The 23,330-nt window shown below is 42.9% G+C and overlaps 1 protein-coding gene across 4 annotated transcripts; it reads right to left on the bottom strand.

The window, feature by feature from the left end:
- Positions 1-403: 403 nt before the first annotated feature.
- Positions 404-23,012, bottom strand: RNF19B (ring finger protein 19B). 4 transcript variants are annotated; one of them, XM_079778337.1, is made up of 10 exons: positions 22,235-23,010; positions 13,121-13,326; positions 11,782-11,926; positions 9,204-9,366; positions 8,634-8,748; positions 7,490-7,630; positions 6,220-6,427; positions 3,385-3,516; positions 1,850-2,348; positions 406-542 (listed from the first exon to the last, which is right to left on the bottom strand). In XM_079778337.1, the coding sequence occupies exons 1-9, from the start codon at positions 22,885-22,887 to the stop codon at positions 1,889-1,891; spliced, it is 2,223 nt and encodes a 740-aa protein (XP_079634463.1). In that variant the 5' UTR covers positions 22,888-23,010; the 3' UTR covers positions 406-542; positions 1,850-1,888. The 4 variants fall into 4 exon arrangements, with proteins under 4 accessions (XP_079634462.1, XP_079634464.1, XP_079634465.1 ...); XM_079778336.1 differs by having other exon boundaries at positions 404-2,348; XM_079778338.1 differs by having other exon boundaries at positions 404-2,348; positions 11,782-11,923.
- Positions 23,013-23,330: the final 318 nt, after the last annotated feature.

The raw sequence follows: 23,330 nt of genomic DNA, 5'->3' as shown, positions 1-23,330 counted from the left end.
TCTTATTCCTGCAGGAGGAAAAAGCATGAGCTCTTACCAAAAGCATTTTCAGTCTCAATCTTTACAACCATCTCAATCTTTACAACCCCATAATTAGAATCATTATCCCCATTTCCTCGAAGTGAAAACAGACTCAGAGTAAGTTGCAAAAGTCTCACAGCAATAAGAAGTGGGGCCCAGGTAAGAATACAGGTTTGGCTGCAAACTCTTGCCCCTCCAACCGACTTCCTTGATTTTATCCAAGTTAATTGCTCTCCTGAGGCTTCAAGAGAATTGCAAGTGGAGAGTTAATAATTTGCATTTCAGATTGTCTGCCTTTTTCCCCCCAACAGGCTTCCTTTTTCACACATGGACACCCTGTAGGGTGCCTTTTTCCAAAGACCCAAAGTCCACTGACAGCATTTCCAGTTCCAGGTGCAGGGAAATGTGTTAAGTCTGGCTGCAATGCCCAAGAGAAAAGAATCTTCCAGGTTGGCTGTTGTCCAGACTCATCATCCTCATTGCAGAAAAGCACAGGCCAGGAAGACAAAGAGCAGGTGCATCTGTGAAAGGAAACAGAAAGCTATCTGGTCCTCAGGGAAAGGATGTTTGCAATTCTTCCTCTGGGCCCAGGGTTAAGGTGCTAGAGGAGTTTGGCACTGGAAGTTTCTTAAATACTGTCTGAGCCGGAGAAATTAAGGGCACGAAATCTCTGCCATCTCACACAATCACAAAGTAAGTTACTGCCAAATTTGGAATCTTACACCACGTCTCATGAATCTTTAACTTTCTCTGCTATACTTGTGCATGAGTGTTCATTTCTTAGACCATTATTCTAGACAGAGCCAAAATCTGAAGTAGTACCAATTTAGCTCAATTCTGACAAATTTATAAGATCAGATAAAATTAAGTATGTTGAGATTTTGATGGCATTTCTTCTCTGTCCTTTCACGACAAATTTTAGTCAGATTCCTTAGTCCCTCTTAAACTAAATTTGCAAAACGCGAGAAAGCTTTTGGAACAAGGAATGTGTACCTGACAGCTTAACAAACACCCAGGTTATTGCCTAGTGATTAGATTATGCAGAATCAGTACATTTCTTCCTCCAGTAAGAATACTGTTTCCCAATTTATAATCCTGCAATATTCACTGGGATTGCTCTAAAGAGCCACTGAATTGCTACTCCATCCTTCCCTCGTCTGGAAACACATTTCTAGTAGTGACTACAATACAGAAAAGGGTAAATAAAATTTTAACAGGAAAACTGCACAGTTGCCTCTAGAGGGCAAACGAGGTTCATTTTAATCTACAGCTTTTCTATTTGGCTGACTCAGCTGATTCTTCAGTCTGATTACACAGTCCAAAAGAAGCCTGGCTTGCTTCCTATTATGCTTGGAATCCCTAGTTATAGATGACTCCACTGCAGTCTGATTAGAATACAATCCCTTTTTCCTGAGATAAGAAACAGTCAGATCTAGAGACTGTTAAAGAAGTAGTGGTCTGTTTCAAACCCTTGGCTCTGTAGGACTACCCAAGCCAAGGAATGAGATGAGCTGAATTACAACAGAAATCTTTATTAAAACGTGTCCTTCAGTAATGTTAGCATACATACAATATACACACATACATCTGTACACTCTTTGACACACCTCACGGATTGCCACCATTAGTTTAACCAATAAATTAAAACTTAAAAAAGGGGGAGGGTGGGCTGTGGGACTAAGGGCAAAATTTCCCATGTTTTATCTGTAAGAAACTGCAAATTTCTTAGAATTTCCCTGGGTAAAACCTGTGACCAGAGAATCTTTGAAATAAAATACATAAATCTCCATCCCCACCCCCCAAAAAAAATTCCAAAAGATGCAGTTACAACAAGTGTGCTTCTCGGAACAGGAGCATTCATTCCACTTCATACTCTGGCTTCTGCACCTTCTGGCTTCAACACAGTCTTCCCCTCGGCTGGGGCAGAGAGGTTCATATGGGCACTTGGGCTCGGCGCACCTTGGGCTCTGGGAGTCGAGGGGCAGGCTGCAGTATGGGAGCGAGGGGAGCCACACTCATCGGAAGTGAGATCTGGCACATCATCTGACTGCGTATCTGAGCTCTCCAGGTCACTGCGGATGCTCTCGGGCTGGGCCAGGCTGATGTCCCAAGGTTTGCTGGCCAGGCAGTCTTTCTGTTCACAGCTTTGGTGTTTGCAGGGGAGATCCTCTTCATTGCTGCCACTGCTGCCACCACCACTTTCTTCTTCATTCTCTGCCATCTGAGCATGAACATGGAGCGAGTCCTCTGTGCTGCTTCCACTCACCAGCTGATAGTGGCTTGGTTTGGCTTCAATGTCCACTTGTATTTCCATATTGTTGCATTCTCTGTGGAAACAAAACCCACTATGCTGAGTCATGCATGGGTCATGCTATACCTGTTGGTAAAAGCAATTTATGGGTTCAGGATTAGGAAGGCCAAAAACATAGGTAAATAGACTAGAGCTCACTTTTAGCAAAAATAAAAATTTAACCTAACACTCAAGATGAACAACAATTAGATCCTTTTTGTTTATTTAAAACACACACACGTACACCTCTGCTAATTCCTTTAAAAAAAAATAATTTTGTCATCAACCAGTTTTCTTTTTTCTTACTGATTTTAGAGAGGAGGGAGGAATGGAGAGAGAGAGGGAGAGAGAAACATTGACTTGAGAGCGATACATCGATTGGTTGTCTCCTGTACACACCCCAACCAGTGATCAGACCACAACCTAGGTATGTGCCCTGACCGGAAATCGAACCCATGGCCTTCCAGTGCATGGGACAACACTCCAACCAACTGAGCCACACACCTGCCAGGGATCTACCAATTTTTTTAAATGAAAAAAGTACTTCTAAAATTTAACTAAATGTCAGAGCCTCACACTATCTTACTCAAATGTGAAAGTGAAAGAAGATGCATAGCTTTTTACTACTGCGCCACAATTAGAAGAAACCAGAAAGTCCCCAGAAGGGAGTGCTGCAACCATACCATACCAGATACACTAGCTTCTCAAAAATAGAGAAATAGGCTACAGGAGCCACATCAAGCAAAGGGCAACATGAGAGCAGAAACCATAGACTACAAACATCAATGAACACCAATCTAACTCTTAAAGTTCCACGTGAATAGTTATACTGTTGCAAAAGCCAAGAGAAGGGGGAAAAAAGAAAAGAAAGAAAAAAACCTCTAAAAATTAAGTGCTAACAAAAAGAATCAATCAAGAGCTGCCAAGAACTTGCTCAATGAAGTCACCAGGTACACACACTATACATCCCACTAGATGGTGCACACAGCTCTAACATAAGGCATTGAGCTTCTAAAGGCCTAGTACCTAACCCAAAAATGCAACCTCTCTTGGGCATCTGACTGGTCACATACCTGTCCTGTGGGTTGTAGGAACTGATTATGGAACCGGCCATAGCACGAGTACTTGCGTTGTCACTAATTGCACCAAGACTGGCTGTGTCTTTGGGGAAAATTTCCTTTTGGACATCGGCTTGGACTTCTAACCTGTGTGTAAAGAGGGGACGTTCAAGTTAATATGAGACCTGGGTATTCCAAGACAGTCTGCTTCCTGGCACACATCTCTTCCATTATTCTCTTGCAAACTGAGTTGATCTGATCTCCAATTATCAAACAGTTCAAGATAGATGCCCACACATTTTTTCTCTTAAATATCTATTGAAATCGTCCCCTCCTTTCTGTCGCCACTGCTACTGCTTAACTTCAGGCCTTCAATATCTCCTGGATAACTGAAATTGGGCACCCTCTGCAGTAGCCCTAAGTCCACATTAAAGTACTTCCAGATCAGTGCCAATGTGGACAAAGATCTGATCACTTGAGCAAGTCCTCTTTTGGCTCCCTTTTGACAACAGGCATTTAAGGTCTTCCTGACCTGCCTCCAAGCTCTCTCTCCAGCTCCTCTCTCATCACGGGTCTCAAGTCATAATCACTCGGGATTTATTTTCCTTACACACTTATACACATTTAAAAAATTAATTTCAGAGAAGAGAGAGGGAGAGACTGATAGAAATATCAATGGTGAGAGAGAATCATTGTTTGGCTGCCTCCTGCACACCACACACTGGTGACTGAGCCCGCAATCTGGGCATGTGCCCTGACTGGGAATCGAACCCTAACCTCCTGGTTCATAGGTCAACATTCAACCACTAAGCCACACTGGCTGGGCCCCTACACACATTTTATACCTCCATGACTTTGCCCATGCTATTCCCACTCTCTGGAAATGTCCTTTCTCAAGATGACAAACTCATACTCAGTCCTTAACAAAGAAAGTACCATCTTCCCTCACTCTCCCAGTCACTTCCTGCTAAGTGCTCCTACAACACCTACCTATTTATTAATCAATTTACACATCTCTCTCCCAGTCATCTGAGAGCTCCAAAAAGGAAAGACTACATCTCATTCACGTTACCCTCCATGTTTTACACATAGTAGGAACTCAAACATTTAACAAATTACCCCCAAGCTATGAAACTGAAGGACATACAAGAGCCAATCCCCTACAAGAGCAGCAAACCTTCCCAATGGTGTCTCATGGCTAAGAACCCATACCTATTTCCCTTCTTGGCTCCAATACCATTCTGTTGTACACTTAAGTATTTCCTCATAATGGGTTTCACAGTCAAACCCATCTGACTCATTCACTTCCTATAGAAAGCTTTCACAGAACTGGAACAGCTGGACTGGCTAAGCTGCAGTTTCAGCAAGTCAGTCTCCAATTATGTCTGTCTGCTTATTTATAGGGGTGTTGGTTTTAAGAAAGCACAGCAGTGAATTCTCCAGAATGTGGGGGCGGGATCCCCTAACAAAGAGACAACCAGAGTCATGAGACACAGATGGGTCAGCAGCAGCCTGCAGCTGCACATTCAAACAACCTCCAGCCTGCTGCCTGCACCTTCCTTGTGCTGCTCCAGCTTCAGATGCCCGTCAACACTCCACAGCCCAGGAAAATGAAGCCGTGCAGTGGAAAAGCCTCAGCTCTGCCACACACTCACTCTCGGCTGGAGGAGGCCTTTCACAAAGACCATCTACCTAGGTGGTTCTCAGGTGCTCCTTCGTGCAATGACTATGATAGAAGGCAACCTTCTCCCCTACCTCCCGAACTTGTTTTGCTTCACCCGCACCCCTCCCAGGCCTTTTCAAAATACAGACCCCTAATTCCCACTCCAGGAGATTCTAATTTACTAATACTGGGATAGGGCCCTGAAATCTATTTTTAACAGGCTCCCAGGTGACTGACAAGCACTCAGGTGTGGGATCCAGTCCATCTGCCATCTGTTGCTTAACTCCTAATAGCCAAATGGCCATCTGGTCTCATTTTAAACACTTCCAAGGATAGGTAGCTAAGTATTTACTAAGGTAATCCATTCCTTCTTTGGACTCTTATATAGATGTTCCCTATGTTCTCTATACTGAAACAAAATCGGCTTCCCTCTAGCCATGTCATCTTAATCTACTTCTTGGTATGAGTCAGAAGTTTAATTCTTTTTTTCCAGCTCAAGGCCCTTCAGATATCTGAAGGCAACCATCTCCCCGCCTCCCTAACTTATTTTGCCTCACCCCAACCCCTCCTAGGCCTCCCCAGGCCTCTGTCTCCAGTGCACTCAACTAATTGCTTCTCAAGTAACAGCTGTTAAGTTCCTCTAAATATGTTCTCATTTGTCTAACTGGTGAAATAACCAAGCAAGTCGCCACTTTTTTTAGTCATAAAGTTTTACATATTCTCAACACAAGTTCACAGAATTGATTCTCTTTATCTACCAAATGGGAACATGAAGGTAACGAAGATGACAGGACCAATAAGCCAACAAGATACAGCATAAATGCTGCTTAACTGAAGGCCAGTGACAATACTGTTCAGCCTAATGGAGAACAAAGTCTTGGAAATTCTACAAAAAATGCGTGCTTTCCCTTTATGAAGCAGGCAGCCTAATATAGTAGAAGGAGGATCTAACTATTATTCTTTACATGGAATAAGTGGAAAGAACACTGAACTTTTTTAAGTCACTTAACCTTTCTGAGTCTGTGTTCTAATTGTAAAAATAAAAACAAACAAACAAAAAAACCCCACTGATGATTAAATCAAAGTAAGATGATACATGGGACATGCCTGGCACAGAAAAATGGCTCATACAGGTAATGCTGTGTTGTAATTCCAACTGGTTCTGTCAGAAATTACCTATTGCTTACCTGCTGTATTTTCCCTTGCCAGTGGAAAGGATGCCACCACTCAGGGTGCCCCCGGAGAGGGCTGCAAAGCTGGCTGTCTCGCTGTATGGGCCCTGCATAACACTGAGTCCATCTGTAGGGCTTCCACTGGTGCTCAAGACACTGGTCAGACCTTCAATGCTACTTTCTCCAATGCTGGGATTCTTAAGGGCTCGCCAGGCATCTGCCACTGGGAATGGAAACCAAGATCGCAATTCAAGATAGCACAGCATCAACAGTCTGGCATTTTTCTGGAATGACTCTTCAGACTAGAAAATATTCACATAGAAAAATACTTATCTATTCAGTTAATGAGCAGCTTCTATGCGCAGCCACCAAACACCAGGGGTTTTACTACATATTCTATATAATAAAAGGCTAATAGCAAATTGTCCCCTCAACTGGGAGTTCCACCAGGAGTTCGACCAGGGGGTGGGGCCAACTGGCCAACCGCCGAGGTCCCTCCCCCCAGCCGGCCCCGCCCCCAATCAGCATGGGCTGCTGGACCCCACCCATGCACGAATTCATGCACTGGGACTCTAGTTTGTATATAATCTCTCCAATAACTAGGCACTAATAGCCCCAATTCTAGGGGAACAAAAGCTTAGAACTAAATAACTTGTCCACATCATGGCTAGTCACACAAAACACAAATTCTGATTCCAAGTCCACAGATGCCAGCTAATCAAACATGAAGATTTCCTAATACATTTTAGGTCATGTGCCGATTCTAGTAGGAAGCTTGAAAAACCTGTGAGGAACTCTGTGATAAAGTGGAAACATTAAAGTAGAAGTCAGAAGACTTGCTCTGATCCCATCTCTGAAGAAGCTCTTAAACCCATTTAATAGATGCTGAGACAAAAGCTTAAAGAAGTTCCATTAAATGGGGAATAAGAGCCCTCACCCTTTCTCTTTAGAAAGTTGTTGTAAAAAACCAAGTGAGATAATAACTGTGTAAGGTCCTCTGAAAATTATAAAGTACTGTGCAGATTTAAGACTTTTTTTATAATCACTACTATTACCAGGGTACTTGGAATCCTACAAGTTTGTACCTGCCACACAGAAGCAAGTACCAGAGGAATTAACCTAATAACTCTGGAACAAAGAAATGAAAAGCTAAAAATACTTTACCCCCTACAAAGCTCATTACCTGAAGTAATCCAATAGCAATCTCTCTGTAAATGTGCTGAATTTTACTGATTTTTATCTTGTGTTCAATAAATTCCAAAGGGAATGAAAATCCTCCTTTTACCTGTGATTGGGCCATCATCTTCATCAAACTCAATTTTCACTCCCTTTCCATTGGCCGTGCTAACTCCACAACCACCTCCACGACAGAGAGAAATGGGCACAACCCCATAGACGTAAGCCAGCATAATGGGGACACCAATACCTGGAGGAAGATAAGGAAACATGTCAGCAGGCCATCAGGTTGCAACTGTCCTAAATTCTCCTTCCCAGCCTGAGCACAGGCAAACCACTTTAGAAAGGGCCAAGGAAAGGCAGAAAGAAGGCTATCCCAAAGAGGCAGACTGGTCCTAACAGAATGACAACTGGCCTTAGAATCAGAAAGGCTTAGGTTAAAATCTTGGCTACAACTTACTAACCACATGACCTTGGACATACCTTCCCAGGGCTGTCAACGATCAAAAGGGGATGTATGTACAGTGCCCAGCACAGTAAGTGTATGTTGCTTTCACTTTCCCCCTGCTGAAGTGCTAATCCAAAAACAAATCAATAACCAAATACTAAACAAGTGACTCTTGGTGTTAGGATCACCCCAGTGTTAATTCCAAAATCTTACTGCTAGGTGAGGCAAAATGGCTTAGTTGTTAAGAGCATAGGCTCAGAAGTCAGAGTGCCTTCACTTATGTCTCAGTTAAGTGGCCTCGGGCAAATTGCTGCACCTTCCTGTTACAATTATGCTGCTGTAAGGATTAAACGAATTAATACATATGAAACACTCAGAACTGCTTCTGGCACATGGAGAGCCTCAATAAATGTTAGTTACATTACTATTATTCTGAAACAAACCCTCATGCTTCCCCAAAATAGTATGAGGCATTAAGCAAATCAAAGTAATTTGTTTTGTGGGTTCCATTGCAAGTGGAGAAAAAAAGAAGCTAAAAGTGAAAAACTAGGCCTTAAAGTAATATTCTTTAATTCAACCTTCTCTGAAAGATTTCCTAACTCTGATAATTTAGTGTGGTTGATAATCATAATAATAGTACCTAATAGAATTAACTCCCAAGGTGGGATTGGTATAAAATACAGGGGCCTCCAGGGTGAAACATCTGGCCAGTTGGTTACATTGCTATAGTTAGAAAGCTGATGGGGAGGAAGAGAGGAGGAGAAGAGAGGGAAGAGTGGAATCATGGTCCTGGCCAGCTTCTTACCAACACTAACTGCAGCAATAACTGGGGATGCAATGACCGACAAAGTCACTCCTCCTGTGATAGCCAAATTCCTCTTATGTTTGGAGGTTTTCCTTCCCTCATACCTGCTATGAATCTAAGAACAAGAAAAAAAATCCAGGTCACAGGTTAGCACATCAATCTTTTGCCAAGGAAGTAAAAGAACAAGTGAATATCCCCCATATAAGTTATGTATATTAAAAGATATCCTCCACCCCAAAGAAGCATCTTTCTCACTTTTAACCTAGTAAGACGAGGATGATATAAATATAGAGAAAGTTAAACCAAGAAGAGACAAAATAACTCAGGAGGACGAAGTAAGCATTTCACCTTTAAGTCACAGACTGAGACAAACCAGGCTCAGGATGTTAATAAGAACTTTCAGATCTCTTGGGGGTTTATGAAAATCCATTTAAGAAATTAAGTTTATTTTTATCCAAGAACCAGCTGGTTTTCAGGCAGTTCTGAAACATAGTTCCTCCTCCCCCCATTTTCTTCAAACCTTTACCAACAAACCTGAAAATGGAACATGCACAGAACTCAATGTCTTACCTTCCTGCCAACATAAACAGGAATGCCGATGACCATGGCAGGAATGGCAATGCCAGCAATGAGGGAAATCCCCACCGGAGCACCAATCAATGTGCCCAGCTGCCAAAGAATTTTCTTCTTACGGCTCCATGGCTTCTTGCCCCAAAATGTGCAGCCAGAGGGGCTGCAGAGGAAACATTGAAGTTAATGTCAATATTACAAATAAATGCAGCTGTTGTCACCAGAGGGCTTGATAAGAGCAAGAACCTTCTTTTCAATAGGAGTGGTCAACAGTTACAAGAAGTTACAGGAAATGAATATATTACATGAGGGAACAAAGGACAAGGCCAGACTATTGCAGGTCTGGGCACTTTATTATTTTTTGTAAAGGCAGACCTCCAGACTTGAAATCTCTTTTCTTTTCTGAATTCTATCCTCCCTAACCCACCAATACTGACCCAGTTTTCTTGATTGATACTACTTGGGATTTTGCATAACCTACACACTTGATACCTCATTCAAACTGCATTGTGCCTCGCTGCTACTGAACACTAATTTGCAAAGTTTTCTTGGCATATGTTCTACTACAGCCAACAGATATTGCAAACCATATTTCTAGGAATGGACATAAAAATACATTGTCACAGCCTTTTTGTCAGTTTCATACTCTGAGTTTGGCTACTTTTACACTCACCCCTTTTGAGTCCAACCATTTTTTTTTTTTAATCCTCACCGAGGATATTTTTCCATTGATTTTTAGAGAGAGTGGGAGATGGAAAGACACAAAGAAATATTGATGTGAGAGAAACATATCGATTGGTTGCCTCCTGCACGCATCCCGACCAGGGCCTGGGTTGGGGAGGAGCCTGCAACCAAGGTTACGTGCCCTGACTGGAATCGAATCTAGGACTCTTCAGTCCACAGGCCGACGCTCTATCCACTGAGCCAAACTGGCTAGGGCAAGTTCAACCATTTTTGCTTTCTTCCTTTGTCCTGTCTTCTCTACCAGATGGGATAAGCAATTTTGAAAGTAGGGATCATATCTTATCCACCCTTATATCTCTATTAATTGGTAGACTATAAGTACTCAAATATTTGCTAAACTAGAAATTAAAGTGTTTCATCCACACAAGTATTAAATTTGTAAATATTAACTCCTTCAGGACAATATTTTAATATTCATTCAATAAATTCTTTGAAAACTTATACATGCAATGAACTAGAAAAAGGTAATTCTAGCCTTAAGAATTAATATAGTTTAGCAAAATTAGACATGTACATGAAGTAAAAGTAATGACGATATTCATAAAGAAACATTTAAGGACTATCAATGAAAAATGAGGCAGAAAATGCCGGGGAAGGCATCACGGATGAAATACCATTTAAGTGGCCCTTGAAGAGTGGGTAAGAACTGAACAGGTTGAGATAAAATAGGGTTGCTGGTGCCCTGGCCGGTGTGGCTCAGTTGGTTGAGCGTCATCCTGCTCACCAAAGGATTGTGGGTTTGATTCCTGATCAGGGCACATGCCCAGGTTGCGGGTTTGATCCCTGATTGGGGTGCGTGCAGGAAGCAACTGATCGATGTTTCTCTCTCACATCAAAGTTTCTCTCTCCCCCCTCTACTTTCCTCTCTCTCAAAAATAAAAAAATAAAAAAAAACATATTTAAAAAAAAAATAGGGTTGCTGGGAGAGGTGATCAGAAAGCATTCCAGGCAAAGTAAAGAACTTCATGAACAAGTATGGAGAGGTAAGGTAGCACAGAAAGACACAGGGAACACAAGCCTAGATTATGTATCTGGAATATAGCATGTATGAAAGCAAAATAGAAAAAGCAGAAAAGTAGATTGGGGACAAACTTGGAAAGCCTTAAAAGCCAAGCTAGGAAAATTAAACTCTATCTTGAAGGTAATGGAAACAGTCCACGGAAGTTTGCTGAGCTGGAAAAAAACATGATTGGAGGGGCGCTTCAGAGGAATTTTATTACAGTTTCCTTATGTGGTAATGGCATGACAGACAACTATATATATACTAGAGGCCCGATGCACGAAATTCGTGCACGGGGCGGCGGGGGGGGGGCGGGGGTGTCCCTCAGCCCAGCCTGCACCCTCTCCAATCTGGGATCTCTCTCACAATCCAGGACTGCTGGCTCCCAACCACTCGCCTGCCTGCCTGCCTGATTGCCCCTAACCGCTTCTGCCTGCCAGCCTGATCACCCCCTAACCACTCCCCTGCCAGCATGATCGACGCCTAACTGCTCCCCTGCCGGTCCAATTGCCCCTAACTGTCCTCCCCTGCAGGCCTGGTCGACCCCAACTGCCCTCCCCTGCTGGCCTGGTCACCCCTAACTTCCCTCCCTTGCCAGCCTGCTCGCCCTTAACTGCCCTCCCCTGCAGGCCTGATTGCCCCCAACTGCCCTCCCCTGCTGGCCTGATCGCCTACAACTGCCCTCCCCTGCTTGTCATCTTGTGGTGGCCATCTTGTGTGTTGGAGTGATGGTCAATTTGTATATTACCTCTTTATTATATAGGATATCTTTTTGACATCCTTTTCCCTCAGTCAATAAGACTATAAAAGCAATGGACACATTTTTCAACTCACCTGAGGTAATGCAAGTCTGAGATCTCTTTCATACAAAGCCAACAGAATTCACAGCCACATACTGCACAGGTCATATGATTACAGCTTCCATCATTCATCTTGATAATGTAAGCACTACATCGTGGGCATGGCTTGATGTCATCTGCTAAGGGACGGGACGAGGGGTGAGGAATAAGCAGAAAAACAACTCCAGTTAAACCTTGTTAGACTTTATTAATCATAGGAGTATATATAAAAAAGGAGGCAGTGAAGAACTCTTGACTGAGAATTCCAAATTGTGCAACCCACTTCACTGGAAGGCTGGCTATGTCTAGACCTCAGGAAATTTCATTAAATGGATCCTGTCTTGTATCAAGCTGCCTATCCCAAAAACTGGCATCTTACACACCACTTGAGCCATAATCTTAGCAAGGAGACTTCCCTAGAGAAAGATGGTTTCAAGAAAAATGGAATTTCATCAGCCAAAAGGCTGGCACAATTAAAAGTAGAGTCAAGCAGGAAGAATAGTCTGCAGACTGGAATTGGCCTTTAAGTTTTGAAAAACTTTAGTTCAGGAAATTCATTTCTTGGACTCAGCAAGTTTCATTGTGATTTGCTCTTACCGCAACCCACAGTCCCTTCCCAAAATTCTTTCAAATTAAAAACCTAAAAACAATGGGGTATGCTATGTAGCATACACCTGGCAATCTTCACAGCAAGCTAGGCACTATCCTATAAAATGACAATTTGAGGAGATTATGCTGTGCCAGGAAAAAGTGAATGGTAAAATCTTTCCTACTAGCCTCTCCCAAATGACGTCAGTGAAGTAAGCATTTATAAAAGGCAATAAACCCACTGACATTTTAAAATGTTTTCTCTGACTTGTAAAGGCTGGAACTGAATGTGTGATATTCCTACTTTTAAGGTTAATCATTAATCCATACTAATATTTCCTGTCTTTCGATCTGTACCCTACTTCCAAAAGTGTGATGCACTTAAAGCTAGTAGGCAAACACTACAGATTAAAACACTAATTAAATGTCTCTTTGCTCACAATTAAAGTTTTTAAAAAGCTTCCAGTAAAAGGACCTAATTGCTCTCCAACCTGGACATATTACTAAGAAGGCAGAAACCAGAGAATTCAATTTTGTTGTATTCTGATTTTACCCGAGTTGGATAACCTATTATGGTCAGAGAGGGAAGCTACATATCAATTATAATATTGAAAGTATTGCCAAATATTTTCTGATCTCTGATCCCAGGAAATACTTCGTTACACAGTAATGTAATTTCTCCCAGCTTTGGGCTCACATTATGAAGTATAAAATAAAGAGACAAATGAGAAAATGTCAATTTATACCTGGTCCCGATTCTTGTCCGTAACTGAGACCCGAAGTGTGCTTGGTCCGTACTCGAAAAGTCTGTGCCCTCTGCTGACGGGCCATATCGCATGTCTGATTTGGATGCCATATTTGCTTGCAGTGGTAGCAGAACTCAGTCTGGCAGCCTTCCCTCCCACAGGTCAGCTTTGGGCAGCTGGCACAGCCATAGGCAATCACAGCATAACTGGGTAAGGAAATAGGAAATAGGAAGAGATATCAGTAAGGTAAGAATGATCTAACCAAGACAGACAGACATTCATCAGTTCAGTGGAGTAACACTGGCACTCCCACCACCACATGCGATGTAAAGAAAGGAACACACATGCACACGTGTGCCTAACAAACTGTAAAACATATGCTGTGTGAGAAAGTCAATTTCTTCTTGAAATTCTAAAAACACAAATCATTTATTTCCTGAAAAAAATAGGGGATCATATTTCACCTGAATTTCTAGCATATACCAAGTAATAGTTTAAGCTGCTTTAGGAGCAGTTTGCCTCAGCAAGTTTCATAAATAACAAGATACAAAACGATTTCCTTCCGATGGTTTGCTATATTTAAAGAGATTAGAATTTGTTTACACAAGGGACAGAACACTTGTAAAATAAAAAGCTATAGCAAAAACTAAAGCAAGTATACGTTTTCATTTTTAATTTCCAAAGTGAAGCTGGTCTGACCACAGCCTGAGATAATAGCTATAGATGGATTCATGGTTAACTTCTGCTAAAAGCTCATATTTCTGTATCTTTTCTCCTTCTCTCCCTCTCCCTCTCATTCTCTCTCTCTCTCTCTGCTCTCTCTCTCTCTCTCTCACCTCTCCTTCTCAAATATTTACTGTGAAATATCTTCTTTCTTGACAGGCTCTAGAATCCAAGAATATCACTCATTTATGTCATTAATTAATACAGAAATAAGGCCATATCTCCTCCCCTTTCTTCTGACCCATATTCTCAATAAAGATGGGCAATTCAGAATGTATCAGCACCAGCATCAAACTGTTTCTTATAACTCATGTTGATTTACCAAAAATTACTCTCCCATAAACAATCCAATATATTTACAACTATTAGCCTTTCTAATTCTAAATATGTCAACTAAATGCTCAGATTACACTAACAAGTGGACACTTGTTTAAAAAATTAAAGTAATTTAAAGAAACAAATGAAAAACAGCAGTTGTTAAATTTTACACAATTTTTTGACAGGTCAATGACTGCAGGATTAGGTATTACCATTTGGGTTTTGTTGTCCCCTATTCCACGCTCTCCTGCAATAACCAAAAACCTCAAACACTTACACAAAAGGCTAATCATGTTTTCTTGAATTTATCCTATGGTTTATTTGTTTATTTGAATGTACACTAGATAAGAGAAACACAAGTTCTCAGGTTTATCATAGATTCTGAAGGTGATTTGAGGATGATACTGAAACTATCAATAACAAGATGTCATCTCTATATATGCTCTATTAAAACCCTTCTCAGAAAGAGCAAAGTCAATGTATGAATGCAAATGATTCATATCCTGTAGGAGTTCTGAGCAAATCTAACTGCAAAATAACTACTAAAGATAAACAATGTTTTTACTGAAGAAAGTGACTTGCTTGCTATTGTGTGTTAAATGGGAAAGGTACTGGATGATCTCAGAAAAATATTAAGCCAACTTCTGATGATACAAATTAGACAGACTACCAGTCAGGAAGCCTTGAGTATTTCATAATCCATTCCTACCTTACATGGTGGGAGTAAATATTTATTCACAGATTCCCCAACTTCTTCTTGAAAAATAAGAACATTTGATAGGACTTAACAATATCAATTTTGGATGTAGAATTTTGTTCTAAGGAAGTAAAATAAACCCAAATACTCATGAACCCAACACCATCTATTACCATAACACAGAATTACTCAGCGCACGAGATTTGGCATTCCTGTTTTTGGGCACCTGGTCTGAGCTCCTTGCTCCTGATTCATACTGTATGACACTGTGCTGATTAAAATCTACAAACATTAGCTTCTATCCCCAAAATGGAGGTATAGGTGCTTGCCACCTTCAAGTGTTACTAAACATGTTCTGAAACTGCATCTGAGATCTTGCCCTGTCAGGAATGGCATAAAATCATAGCACTTTTGTTGTTGTTAACTTCCTTGCCTTTGTACACTTTATTCCTTCTGTCTAGAAATAACCCTTTCTTACTTCTTGCCCTGGCAAATACTTATCCATGTAAAAACCAGCTCAAATGTCATTATCTCTGTAAAATCTACTTAACATCTCCAGCCAGCTGGTTACCTACTTCATGCCTGTGCACAATTACACTCCCTGCCCCCCGCCGCCTCATACACTGTGCAATGCCTTCAGTGCTCACAGCTCACAGTTAAGGAGGCTGGGCAATGGTTCGAGGCTGCAATTTACTCTGGCATGGGTGTACCATGAGAGGCCCCTAGAGAAACACAATTACTTCATAATATTTATCACATTATACCGTAATCATCTGTTTACGTGCATGCTTCCCCAATCAGACTACACTCAAGGAAAAGTATCATCCATGTTTTAATCTCCAGGGTCTAGCACTCTAATTTATGTTTAAAATACCTTTGTTGAATGAACGATAGAGACCTTTTCCTGCTTAGGTATTTTTACTTTTCCCCAGGGCATTCTAGCTCTTCTCCTGGGCCATTACTCTGCCCTAAAGCAATCTTTTAAACTTATCCATGTACCTATTTAGCTTACAATATATGTCAGATATTATCGCTTAATCCTAAACTTTGTATAAAACCACTTTAGGGGTAAACTTCTAAATTCTAAATAGGGCAATCTTCTTCCCCAGGTAGTTGAAAAAACCCTTATCCTGGAGAGGCCAAATCTGCCTTGACCAACTTGTTTCTTTTCTCCCAGGTCTCACATTGGAACCTCTCCCCTAACCTGCTCTCAGCTTAATCAAGCATTCAGGTTTGCTTAATTAGAAGCTGAACAGAAGATGCAGGAAATTACATGTTGCTAAGAATACAGGTGGTGCATACCTTTTTCCCCTTAAGTTCATACATACCATTTTTACTAATTTTGTTAACTTCCCAAGTCTTCGGAAACATCATAATGTGTGACAGGCTAGACCACAACATTACCTAACTTCAGCCCTGGTGGGGAACATCTCATTAGTATGAATCTGATTATGTTCCAAGAGACCCTGGTAGTTAAAAGTGTTCTTACAGACTGACGAATCTCAGAGGGAAGGTGTGTGTGTGGGAGAGAGATTAACCAAAGAATTTATATGCATATATGCATAATCCATGGACACAAACAATAGTGTGGTTGAAGGCCTAGGGGTGAGCGGGGTCAATGGGGGGAAAAAAGGGAGGACATCTGTAATACTTTCAACAATAAAGATAAACTTTAAAAAACAAAGAAATGTGTTTCTGTACTTTCAAGCTCCAGACCAGGTAACTTCATTTACAAATTAACCCTGAGCACTTGTAAGGGTGGGAGATATGGGTCAAGTTGTCATAATAAACTGTACCCTTACTATCTTCTTTTTCCTGGCCTAATTCAAACCCATGTCACTTCTTGGCCAGACAACTGCAAGGAACTACTATCTGGTCTCCTTATTCCCCACTCCAATCCAAATTCCAGTTCTAAAGGTTATCTATCATGTTACTCTTTTGCTTAAAATCCTTCAAACCTAAAGATCTTTGCATGGCATAAGTCCGGCCTATCAACTGGAATCCAGTCTACATTTTCAGATTGCTCTCTAGTCACTTCCCAGATCATGATCCCATATTGCGCATTCAGAAGCTAACCAAACTAGACTTAAGGCTTAGTCTTGTATTTTTATACCTCCATAAATTTGCTCATAACATTCTAATTTAAGGTACTTTTTTCTCTGCTCACTTCTTTGTTTGCTTGATATTAATTCCTACTCATATTTTTCAAGGCCAAGATCAAATATTACCTTCTCTCTTAAGTCTTTCTTGTTTTATTTTATTTTAACTTTTTTAATCCTCACCTGAGGATATTTTTTCCATTGATTTTTTAAAATATAATTTTTTAGAATATATTTTTATTGATTTCAGAGAGGAAGGGAGAGGGAGAGAGAGATAGAAACATCAATGATGAGAGAGAATCATTGACTGACTGCCTCCTGCACACCCCCTACTGGGGATCAAGCCCGCAACCAACCCGGGCATGTGCCCTTGACCAGAATTGAACCTGGGATCCTTCAGTCTGCAGGCAAAACAGGCTTAGGCTGTGAAGTCTTTACTGACACCATCATGCAAAACCTTTCACGTATCCAATAAGAGGATTCGTATTTGTTACAATTATCTATCTATCTATCTATCTATCTATCTATCTATCTATCTATCTATCATCTATCTCTTCTACCAGGTCAAACTCCCTGTCAAGAGGACTACTTTTTAAGTCCTTTTTGTAATATCTAGTACTCACCTAAGGTTCAAACACTATATAATTCTCCAAAGTATCTGTTGAATGATCACCTGTCTGTGCTCTTCTCAGCCACCCTCCAGTTACGTTTCTCCTCCAAAAACCATGCTATTTGTATGCCTTATCTTTTTTCTCAAAATTCAACTATTCATTCTATTGTTCTGGGAGCTAACTGAGAGAAAAGCTGGAATATAGACATCCTAGTCTAGAGGAGCTCCCTATCTACTCAGAGATCAAGATTCACTGTTAAATCAGGACAGGAACAGAAGGCAGGACAGAATAATTGTTAAAGGAATTTACCAAACTGCAAATGGTCAGGGAAAGTTTCACTTTCGCCTTAAAGATGCCATAGAAAAACAAAAGCATTTCCTGGTAATTACGTTTGGCACAATTATACCAGATTGAAGACTTACACTGCATTATTATTATTAACAAGATTTACAGTGTATATTAGCATGCTTAAAGGAACTAAGAAGCTCAGAAAGCTCAGAAATAAATTTGCTTTCTTTTGTTCAATCCAGTATTTCCCAAGCTTATCTGATAACAAAACACTTCTCTTTCCAGTAATGCCTATAACGTATCTTGGGAAATATTGATATATGTGAAAAATAGAAAATAAGATAAAAAGATGGGTGTAAGCCTGTAAAGGGGCTTAAATTATAAGGATAGATCATATAAATAATGAGTTATCCTATATAATAAAGAGCTATTATGCTACTTAGACTGAATGGTGGAACAACCTTCCGGAATGAACAGTGGGCCGGGCCGCGAGGCAGCAGGGCTGCAATGGGCCGAGGCAGCCGGGGCTGTGAGGGCCGAGCCCCTTGCACAAATTTTGTGCATTGGGCCTCTAGTTAAAGATATAAGAAGTCATCTTATAGAGGTCAGGTATGAGCAGTTTTAAGCAGGGGCATGATATAAAATGTTCCACTATAGAATGAGCACCTTGGCAAATATGAGAAAGATGTATTGGGATGAGAAGGATGATGTAGGTGGTGGGTAAGGGAGATAGAGTGAAGAGTTGTGATTCAGAAGGTGTGGAGTAAATTAAGAGAAGAGGTCCAGGAAGGCTTCAGAGAGGAAAACTCCTCCTTCACTGACTGAGAAATCTGCCTTGCTCAGGGAGCTTGGTCTTTCCTCATAAACATGCTAGAGACAAACAGGAGCTTCCTGTTTATGGGATGGTCCAGTCCAGCTGTCTAGGAAGGCCAATAGCTGATACTACCTGCTGCAGTCAGGTGGGAGGGAGTCCTGTACAGGGGGATTCTGCAATGAGAGGCTAGAAGCGGTAACAAGATCAACTGCACCATTTATTAGGTATGAGACACTGGGTCCCATAAAGCTTCTCTGCACTGGTTTCTCCCTTATAAAATGAGTTTACCACCGTGTACCTGTATGAAACTAAAATGAAATTATTTCTGGGCCTGACTGGTTTGGCTCAGTGGATAGAGTGTTGGCCTGCGGACTGAAGGATTGTGGGTTAGATTCCAGTCAAGAGCATGGACCTCAGTTGCAGGCTCAATAACCCAGGCGGTCGGGGATGTGCGGAGGGCAACCAATCAATGTATCTCTCTCACACTGATGTTTCTCTCTGTCTTTCCCTCTCCCTTGCACTCTCTCTAAAAATCAATAAAAAAAATATCCCAAGGTGAGGATTAACAAAAAAGAATAAAACAAAATAAAATAAATAAAAATTTTAAAATAAAATTACTTATTTCTGAATGAGATCCGAGTCTGAAAATTATAAAGAACTACACAAATTTTCATTTAAAAGTACGTTTTAAAGATTATCCTTGGTAGTATTGTACTTAATGATATTAAATAACAATGTGAATGTTTCCCCACTAAAATTAGTTCCCTTATTTACAACTAAAATAAAATCGTTTCAAGTATGGGTAAAGAAAAACTCGAAACTCTTTGCTCTGTTCTACAAATATTTTGCAAACAAATCACGAAATCTTTTAATATATAGTGTTCTCATTATCATGAGTAACCACAGTGAAACTATTGATCAGAACTCTGTATGATCACTTACATACTCCCCTCACCCTGCCAAACACACCTTGAGAACTTGATAAATTTGGCTGGTAAGAACTTGATCTGTGGACAGTAAAGATGGTCAAGTATGAGGAGAGATAACTGGGGCTTAGGCTATGTCCTAGTGTTCATCTATGATTTTTACCAGACCCCGAAGAGTAGACCAGTTTGATTAAAACAAAACAAGCTAATTTTCTCCCAGCATTAAAAAGAAGCAAAACCATTGGCCACATACCCAGGGAACCCAGACACCTGTTTGGGAAGTAACAGAATTTTAAAGTTACTCCCTGTTTATCTAACACCTTCAACTGAAGAACTCAAAACACTGTGCAAGCATTAAGCCTCTGAAGTCAGGAAAGGATCAGGCTTATTTCAGGTAAGAAAAATACAGTAGATAAGAGCTGTTAACAATAGGAATCAGGAAAGAAAATAGATTCTAGCATCCTTGGCTCTCTCAATGTTGTCCTTAGAGCACGCTTGTTGAAATGACCCAAACATTAGCATCCTCAATAATGCTGACAAACCATGCTTTTTAAAACAGAGGTTGCGAGGAAAGAATATTAAACTTGGTTAGAGTTAAGACCAGTGTTTACACTAGTTACATGACTCTGAACAAGTCACTCACTTTATTTAAACTTCGGTTCCCTCACCTATAAAACTAGATCAAATTTATCTTATCATGTTGCAGGGATCAAATTAAATTATGTATGCCTGGCACATGTTGCCAGCTTGCTTTCTTTCCCCAGACTTCATCTTCTTTAAACACACAGACAATATATTTTTAAAAAATTATACATAAAAATGTTGTAATTCTTTTAACTAATTAAAAAATAAACTCTGATGACAACTGATCAATACTTGGCTAAAATAGAAAATGGCCTAATTTTTTAATAACTTCAAAATCAGAAATGGTTTGGAGTTGTCGAGATTGTAAATTAATTCCTGTCCCTTTTTATTGATGTGAACAAAGTCAAGAGTTTGACTTCAGAGGAATAATAAACAAAAAGGAAGCTTTTCCAGAAAGATAATCAGTGGTGCCACATTTCTTAGTTAAAATTCAAGGAAACTCACATCTCAAAAAAGGAATTAATAATACTATTCCAAAGTGAACAGTGTTCATTTAAATTCCTTTGGTTCAGAAAACAGATCAATAGTCTCTGTAAAATGTGAATACCATAAAATTTAACCTCTTAAGGCCAGATATAAGCAAAAACTTCTAAGAGCCTCCATAGTTCTTTCTGATACTTATTAACTGAAAGTGAAAGTGATTTACCATAAACACAGGACCATTGACAACAACTTCAGAGTAATTTAGAAACCCCATCTCAGTGAGGTTAAATAACACTCCCATCTCTAAACAAGTCTGGTGGGTAAACAGAAGCAGCTAACTTTTTTTACTCCCCTAAACAGTCTGTGCCGGCTTCTTTTGAAGGAGACAAACGAATGGCAGCAGCATGGAAATCTTAAAACAGCCTTGACATACAGGCTACAAGGAAAAGTCCTTAACTCCCTTGAAGCCAAGATCATGAAGCTTTTTACTAGCGTTACATTGACCCACTGCAAGGAGTCCTTAGCATCTTTCTGTCCCCAAAACATGACACACGAGAATAAAATGATCTTCCCAAGGTCAAAGAACAGGTAACGGCACGTCTGACTCCCGACCACTTAGAGGAGCCCCTCGGCTGCATGCAACCATTCCTGGGATGTTCTGACACAATCAGATTTTTTTTTTTTTTACATGAGGGAGGAGGGTCTCCACTATAGCTAAATCTGTTGGTATTATGTCTCTGCAGTTGAGGCATATTTTCTCACTGACCTTAAACATTCACCATACACGGTGCATTAAAAAGACTGTCAAGAACTCAAGATCAGAGGGGCTGGGAGACACATTTTCTCCTCCCCTATCAACCTCTCCACAGCCTCCTTCTGAGTGCCCACTGCTCCCTGGACAAAGGGTCCACTCCTCACCCTGCCTGAGGCACCAGCGTGAAACCCACAGGGGGGCCTCCCAACAGCTCGGCACGGATGACACACAATGCTCAGGGGGCCCCAGCCCCTCCCAGTGAGCTGTCCTTCCTCATCACCTCCACCCCAACTTTCAGCAGGGGTGCTCGGGCAGAACACACCTTCTGCGGCACGGCTAAGTCTGCCCCTAGCCCCATGGACACACCCCTCCGAAGTGCTGCCCCCTCAGGATGATGCTCTCACTCCTTCCGCCTTTCGCCACATCTCCCCTCATTAAGAGGCACCCCTAACCTCTGGACAGAGGGGCAGTCACCCGACCAAAAAGAGGACTGGATCGATAGCTCCCTCCCTCACCGACCGCTCAGCCTCCACCTCAAGCTCTGGGTCAGGGGTGGGATGTCGGGTGCCGCCGCCGCACTCGCCTGGGCTTAGGGATGGATGGCTACCAGTTCAGCCCACCGCAGTGGCCGCCTCCCGCTCCCGCGGGTCATCCCTCAGCTCTCCCTCCACACTGGGACGGACACACGGACACACACACACACACACGCGGTGTGGAAGGCCCCTCCGGGGGCGGGGCACACGGGTGCAGGTCCCCGGCACCGGCGGGTCCGGCGGCCGCAGCCCCCCGCCCCGGCGGCCACGCCCCCGCGCTCACCCGCAGTCCGGCGCCGGGCACCAGCGGCAGTCGGGGTCCGCCGCCAGGTAGCGGCGCAGCATGAACTCCTCGTACTTGTGCATGAGCGGCGGGTCGGCGAGCAGCAGGCGGATGTCGTGCGGGTTGAGTCGCTCGTTGCACTCGGGGCAGCTGATGGGCACCCGGCTCTCGCTGATCTCCAGGCGCAGGTAGTGGCGGAGGCAGTCCCGGCACGAGCGGTGCGGGCAGCTGAGCAGGCGCGGGGCCCGCTCGGGCGGCAGCCGCACCAGGCACAGCGGGCACTCCACCTCCTCCGGGCCCGGGCCGCCGCCCTCCGCCGCCTCCTCATCGTCGAACCCGGGCCCCGCCGCCGCCGCCGCCGCCTCGGCCTCCTCCTCGGCCTCGGCGACCGGATCGGCGGGCAGCGCCTCGGGCAGCGGGGCTTGGGCCGCGGCCGGGGCCGGGGCGGGAGCCGGGGTGGGCGGCGGCGGCGCGGTCGGCGGCGGCGGCTCGGCCTGCGGCTTGGCTCGGGCGCGGCGGCCGCGGGCCGAGGCGGAGAAGACGCTGTGGAAGGGGAGGCGCCGGCGCCGGCCGCCGCTGCGGCACTTGGGGTCCGGCGCTGCCGCGTGTAGGGATGTGGAGCGCGGCGACTCGGAGTCCTTCTCAGAGCCCATGGCCCCCGGAGGCCGAGGGGCGAGCGGCGCCCAGCGCCGCCACAGCTCCCGCCTCAGCTCCCCTCAGCCGCCGCCCTCCCCGAGATAGAAACCGAGCAGCTTCAACGAAGTGGTTATAAAGCCTCCGCCCCTCGCGCCGCTGCCCACTGCGCAGGCGCGGTGCTGAGACACCTCACAACCCGCACCGCTGGGGCGCAGGGGCGCTGGGCGGGGCCAGGCGGCGAGGGGCCCGCCGAGCTGGGGCGGAGCTTCGCCGCCGGTCAGGTGGTTCCAGGACAGCCATCTTAAGGAGATACTAACCCGAGGGCTTTTCTTGACCTCCTTCCCCAATTCTAACACCGCATCAGCTCCAAGACGGGGTTTTCGGTTTGCCTTTCCTTATGGATAGTCCGAATGCCACTTCCAGCAGCTGATGCTTTAGTTACTTCATGTGTGAAAAGCAG

This window comes from Cnephaeus nilssonii, assembly GCF_951640355.1.
Source record: "Cnephaeus nilssonii genome assembly, chromosome: 7".
In the NCBI taxonomy this organism is placed as follows: Eukaryota; Metazoa; Chordata; class Mammalia; order Chiroptera; family Vespertilionidae; genus Cnephaeus; species Cnephaeus nilssonii.
The sequence above is the reverse complement of the archived record's forward strand: the minus strand, read 5'-3'. Positions and strand labels throughout refer to the sequence as shown.